Source organism: Cibotium barometz, chromosome 8 (genome assembly GCF_041138505.1).
Source record: "Cibotium barometz isolate CiBa-2024 chromosome 8, ASM4113850v1, whole genome shotgun sequence".
Lineage (NCBI taxonomy): Eukaryota > Viridiplantae > Streptophyta > Polypodiopsida > Cyatheales > Cibotiaceae > Cibotium > Cibotium barometz.
Window position 1 is genome coordinate 62,754,290 of NC_141053.1, and position 7,131 is coordinate 62,761,420.

Consider the following 7,131-nt stretch of genomic DNA (forward strand, 5'->3'; position numbering starts at 1 on the left):
TGCAATGGAGTAAGGAGAAACCCTTCGGGCTTGAGTTACATGATTACAAGTAAGTACTTAATTCAATTTTCTTTGATTTTTTTTAAAATTTAGGACTTAATCTGACCATTAATCCTTGGAGAAAAACCATTTGGTTGCATTGTGAACATCATTAGATAGGGAAAACTAAAGCATTCTATCAAATTAAAAACCCAAAAACATACACAATTAAGGAGAAATCAGAGAGAAAAATCTAGATTCTTTCACCAAAACACAGAAAATTGATCTCTGGTTTGCCTGTGTACGTGCTCGACTCGACCTGCATATGTAGGCTCATAAAATAAGAATGCACGTTCCTAAGTCTGATAGGGAAGATTTGCATAATATTCTCATAGAGGAAAGGTCAAATAATATTCTTTCCATTAATGATCATACTAATAAAAACATTTTAAAACTAACAATCATATGGCCCTAACTTCTACCATTGTAATTGGTAGACCTATTTGATTTATGTGCCTCAACACAGAAGCCTTGCGATGCTCCTTGGCTTTTGCAACTCTAGCTTTAGCTTCTTCTCAAGCATATGGCCCTAACTTCTACCATTGTAGTTGGTAGACCTATTTGATTTATGTGCCAAAGTGGAAACACATATTCTCACTTTTGAACGCACATGTTCACAAGTCCATAGACACTTAGCCATGCATGTTCTCATCTCGAAATTCATGTTCATAGATTTTATGTAGCCATACATGTCCTCAATTCCCCATGCACATTCCTAATGTTGTGAATGCACGTTCACAAGTGGGACCTAGCCACACATTCCCAACTCACTTAGCCATGCATGTACCTATGTGGGAATGCACATTCCTAACTTGTGAATGCACGCATGTTCACATGTTTAATAGAGACTAGAAAACATAAAAAATTGAGTTGAATCCCGAATATCCAAGACCACTACTTGACTTGTGTCAAGGGGGTATTCTCTAAGCTGATCACCCTTACACATACAACACGAGGGCATAAAGGATTTTTAGACTAAATCCCACATAGGAGGAGAGTGCCTTGAATAACACTACACCAAGAGTACCTTCTTAAGAGGAATCTTTGCGCATGCTTCAAAATCCCTGAGACCTCACAAGAAACCATAGGAATTGGTAATTTGAGCGATAGCGGGAGCATGCTAGATTGAGTGAGGGCTGTTAATGGAAATCTATCTATTCAGAGATGCATATGGACCAAGAAATTGGAGTTCTTGACTCCCCTACAACTATTCAAAGGAGTTTTATAGATGCCATTAGAGACATTATTGTAGGACATCCAACTAGCGAATGGGAGTCAAAGACTCATCAAACTATCCAATAAGAAGGAGACTTCCCGCTACTAGAAAGAATAAGCATGGAGGCATTTGCTCTCGATTTGGACCCTAACCAATCTAGCTTAAGAACAAGAAGCAACACCCCTATAGAAGAAGGAGGAATATATTCTATAACCATAACTGGAATGGTCACAAAGAAATTGGTTACATCTATAGCTTTTGGCTCGGTTGACATAAACCTTGGAGTGTTTTAGAACAGCCTAGAGGTCCACCATAACTTTTGGCTTCGCGGCATAGACTCCGATACAAGAAGTGTAGGGGGATTCAAGTTTAATACAACCACAAATGCCATAGAAAAACTCAAGCTACTAGGTCTAAAGAGTTAATCCAAGCTGTAGGGTACATGACAATGGAAACCTTGCGACACATCATGTGCAGCCCCCTAGAAATAGGTAAGGAAAAAACTAAAGAATGTACGACGAACATGATTGGGTGTGTGAAATGTATAGTCCACTAAAATAACAACTCCTCCCCACTCTCTCTCTAGCTATGTAGTAGCTAGAGAGAGAGAGAGAGAGAGAGAGAGAGAGAGAGAGAGAGAGAGAGTTTCCATGTGGGGGAGCGTGTATGTTACAAGAGAGAGGGAGTTTGTGTGTGTGTGTGTGTGTGTGTGTGTGTGTGAGAGAGAGAGAGAGAGAGAGAGAGAGAGAGAGAGAGAGAGAGAGAGAATTTCTGTGTGAGAGAGTATATGTTGGGGGAGAGAGTGTGTGTTTGCATTAGTGCATTTGCAAATGTGTACATGTGTGTGTAAGGGTGGGGAGAGAGAGAGAGAGGAAAGGGAGGAGGGAAGTGGTGGACGCCACATATTAGGAAATTAAGGGGAGAGAGACAGGAGTGTAGGGGCATGCTGTGGGAGAAGAACATTCAAATAGATAATATAATATAAAATAAGATACATAAGGATAAATAAGAAAATTAAAGATATATATAATAATATATTATAAATATGATAATTTAATATAAATATAAATAAATAAATGATATAATATATAAATATATACAAAATAAAAAAAGTAAAAAAAACAAAAAAAATAAAAAATGAATATAGTAAATATATAATAATATAATATATTATTTTAAATTTATTATATTATTATAATAAAATAAGGAGTTAAAATATATATTAATATTATATTAATACTATTATATTCAAACACATTCACACACAATACACACAATCACACGTGCGTGTAGAGGGGGTGTGTGTGTGTGTGTACGTAAGAGAGAGAGAGAGAGAGAGAGAGAGAGAGAGAGATTCTATGTAGATGAGATAGTGTGTACGCGCGAGACAGATGCAAGAAGAGAGAGAGAGCATGTGCATGTGTATATATGTGAAAGGGTTGTGTTTGTGCACCTGACAAAGACATAGAGAGTGCATGTGAGAGAGAAACACACATATATACATTTATAAGAGAGAGTCCCATATAGACACATAGACACATGCACACATACACACATATACACATATGCATACATAAACACACACATTCACGCCCACACACTCACTCACACATGCTTATATTATGCATAGATGTATATACACACACACTTGCATACACATATGTGTACAATGTGTGGGTCACCTTCTTGTATATATAATATATACTAGTAGCCAGTCACACGTCTTTTGAGACCTTCAAATTCACATTCTACCCGAACCTCCTCAAACCTCCTTCTCCCCTTCCCAAACCTCCACATTCTTGCCATGTGATACTTTCTGATACTCTTCCTTTATATCTACTAGTACTCAACCTACGCGTTGATGCAGTATGTAAAAGACATTAAGAAGCGAAATACAAGAATGAAAGCCGGAACACAAAGGGTCAATTGAAATGATTTTTTCATCCTATTTTTTTAGAAATACTACTAGTACTCAACCTGCACGTTGATGCGGTATGTAAAACACTTTAAAAAAGCGAAACACAAAAATGGAATCCGGAATACAAAAGGTCAATCGAAATGATTTTTTCCTCTTATTTTTTTAGAAATACTACTAGTACTCAACCTAGGGAATACAAAGAGTCAATGGAAACGATTTTTTCCTCTTATTTTTTTTTAGAAATCACGATTTCTCTGGTCTCTCCTCTCCTTGAGCCTTGGTTGGGAAGCAATCGGCTCTGCAACGCAATTGGCTGGCTGACGTTTCGTTTCGCTTCATTATCCAACAGCTTCGTTACGCTTCATTATCCAACAGCAGCTTCGTTCCGTTTCATTTTCTGCATCGCGTCAAATGCCACGTGTTCAAAGTGTGGATGCACAACAACAAGAAGCACCTTCGGCAAGAAAATGTAAGTGATGCGATTACACATAAATCTTCTATTTGCGCTCTGTACAACAACACATAAGTCCGGATTCAGTGCCGTTTTAGGGTGTTATCTTGATCGTGCTAAATTAGTGCTCTTGATTCCGTCTTCTAGACGAAGTTGAAGTGGCGTATCTTGGTTCACCCACCAACAACCTTGAAGCTTCCATGGATTTGTTAACCTTATATGGAGGTACATTTACAGTAGCTCTACGCAGATCTTTTGCCATACCTCATCTCTTGCTATATAATCGTTGATCGCATCAAAGGATTCTGCAAGGGCAGCCGTAGGCTAGGATATTTGTGAATTTTGATTGATATGATATCGCAGTGTCCGTTTTCTTCTCTCTTTCGCTCTCTCCAGGCGTTTTCTAACGCAGCCATGCACATTACATAGCTTAATCAACGACTCCCGTGGCGACGATCATCACCGACTAAACTAGATTTAACATTCCCACAGTTTCTAGATTATATTGTAACTTCTGTATTATTAGCATTGTTGGTCATTACGTTTACGCCAATTTGTGACCAAGTTGTGGCTGCTATGTGTACCATCCCCTCTTTCACGGCGTGAGGACTCTCTGTTAGCTCTCTTAATCACACTGTGACCTGGATTATTGATTTTCACATTTCTATCTCAAGCCCGGGGGCAATTCGTGAATATAATTCTGATTATTATCTCTGATCATTCCACGCACTACATGGTACTAAACGGGATAAAACACGTGATTCGTTTTGTTCGATCACGCGGCGATCGCTTGAAGTGTGAATAAATCTTCCATAGCTAACGAACTTGGTGGAAGACAGCTTTCCTTGCAGGTGGGGCTAAGCTAAACGCAATCATTTACGTAGGCTCCCATTTTTCCCGAACCTCGCCATGTATCCCTTTCTCTTTTTTCTCCCTCTGCTTCTGCTTTCTGCCGCTTTGTCCTCATCTGCCCCTCAAGATTCCAGAGCGATTCCTCCACCCCCTCCCTTTGCCGCAGCTTCCAAATCTTGCCCTAGCGGGGTGTCTGTCATGTACAGCCTGCAATCCCTCGTGCAAGCATTTCCTCTGGTGCAGAACCCCCTCGATCAGCCCTATGCCTTCAGTGCAAACCTCGAGATCTTCAACGCAGGCGAGGAGAATGTGAAAGGCTGGGAGGTCTTCATCGGCTATGTGAACAGGGAGATACTTGTGAGCGCGGGTGGTGCCCTGGTTGCAGACGGCTCGCAGCTGCCCGCCAATGCCAGTGGAGGTATCACGCTCACAAGCCCTAACACTGTTCTGAAGACAGGGATTGGTACTGCCATGGATTACGCTGAGATGGGCGTGAGCCTCATCCTCAAGGGAACTGAATTTGGGAAGGACCGCGTAACATCCATGCCAAACAACATCACCCTCGTCAATCCTGGATATCAATGTAGCACGCCAGCGGCAACTGGTATGGAGATTGCTGGCTCGACCTCCTTTGAAATTTTTGTAAACCTGCATGTACTGCATAAACCAATTTAGCCATTCGTTTGTTTTTGCAATTTTTGCAACCTCTTCCTTATAGCAATTTTCCTAATGATCTTGTAATCACCTTTCAATCGCGCGTTTTGCAGATAATACCATCATGACATGCTGCATCAAAGTAAACTCGAGTCTGACACTCACTGACAATAACTATTTGCCACGATACAAGGGCGACATCACAATCTCTTATGATGTGCTTCAGGCTTATGCTGACAAATATATGGCGCAAGTGACCATGTCCAATGATAGCCCGGCGGGGCGCTTGGACTTCTGGAAGTTACAGTGGGCATGGCAGTATGGCGAGTTTATCTATTCCATGAGAGGTGCACAGACAATGGAGCAAGAGCAGAGTGATTGCCTGTTCGGGCCTGCAGGAACCTTCTATGCTGAAACTGACTTTTCTCACGTAATGAGTTGTGAAGCTACGCCTACAATCATAGACCATGATCAGTACAAAGCCAATGACACCAATGTTGGCATGATCGAGTATTGTTGTCGCAATGGCACACTCCTCCCTGCAACCCAGGATCCCAGCAAGTCGAAGGCGATCTTTCAGTTGTTAGTATTCAAGCTTCCTCCTGAGAACAAGAATAGCACTGTCATCTACCCTCCTGTGAGCTGGAAAATCTCTGGATCCTTTGATGCCGATTACGTCTGTGACCAGCCACGTCTGGTCCAACCCACTCGCTTTCCTGATCCCAGCAGTGCACAACGAAGACAAGCGGCTATTCTCACCTGGCAAGTCACATGCAATGTCACAGACGTGCCCAACTCCCCTCCAAAGTGTTGTGTCTCGTTTTCGGCTTACTACAACGACTCAGTTGCGCCATGTAGCACATGTGCATGCGGTTGCCCATCCAAGAAAACTTGCGACAGCACTGCCGAGGCTTTGCTCATTCCATTCGAGCTCGTAGCAGTGCCGTTTGCGAATCGTACAGCAGAGACGCTTGCATGGGCTCAGCTCAACAATTTGCCTGTACCACAGCTCTTGCCGTGTCCTGATAACTGTGGTGTGAGCATCAACTGGCACCTTGTATCAGCCTTTACAGACGGGTGGAGTGCGCGGATCACAGTGTTCAACTGGCAAGGGCTACAATTTGCAGAATGGTCTGCTGCGGTCGAGCTTGGCCCTGCCATTTTCTCTGGCTTCCAGCAGGCCTATAGCTTCAATTACTCCACTCCCGGGAACAACACTATTTTTATGTACGGGTTACCAGGGCTCAACTACTTACATGGAATCTATGACAACTATGATCCTGGTATTCAACAGTCGGTGCTGTCATTCACCAAGGAAGGTTTGAAGGGCAATCTGACAGCTCGCGACTACTTCCCTATCAAGGTGTTCTTTGATGGAAATGAGTGTGTGCTCCCAGACGTTTTTTTATCCGGCAGTGCGGATGCGTTTCTTAGCGTTTTGCCCGCTTTTGTTCTTCCCCTGTTACTGTTGGACTTTTGGCCCTTTGGACTTCTCTAAGTAAACACACTAATTAGTAGTTTCGCTAACACACTATTAGTAGTTTCGCTGTTGGGCTCTTGGCCCTTTCGACTTCTCTAAGCAAACACACTAATTAGTAAACAGCTTTGTTGCAGCTTTACGGATTCTTTTTGTTTTGGTTTTTCATGTGCTTTTTGTGGCGAGTTGAGGATAGTTTCTGGTTACTACTTCTGGTTTTCATTTGCAAAACATAAGCCTGCTTAATTGCGTAGGAATGTAGGGTAGAGCCCCGAGGCCTTACTAGATTGAAGATAGCACAATAGCTATATCCCAGAGAGAGAGATGATACGTTCCAATGCATGTGCATGCACCCATTGAGATCTTGGACGTGCAATCACGCCTCCTTATGTGGGTATTAATAAATATCTCAGGTACCTTTTATACCCTGTAAAAAGTCCGGACTCTCTACCCTGTAAAAAGTCCGGACTCTCTACCTAGACTCGCAATGCTGCCGTGCTCGAAAAAAGTGTTAGGCAATGCTT

General features: G+C 42.1%; 1 protein-coding gene across 1 annotated transcript; it reads left to right on the plus strand.

Annotated features, from left to right (window-relative positions):
- Window positions 1-4,094: 4,094 nt before the first annotated feature.
- On the plus strand, window positions 4,095-6,652 carry LOC147636530 (COBRA-like protein 7). Its single transcript, XM_086801158.1, has 2 exons — window positions 4,095-5,080; window positions 5,244-6,652. The coding sequence occupies exons 1-2, from the start codon at window positions 4,534-4,536 to the stop codon at window positions 6,626-6,628; spliced, it is 1,932 nt and encodes a 643-aa protein (XP_086657284.1). The 5' UTR covers window positions 4,095-4,533; the 3' UTR covers window positions 6,629-6,652.
- Window positions 6,653-7,131: the final 479 nt, after the last annotated feature.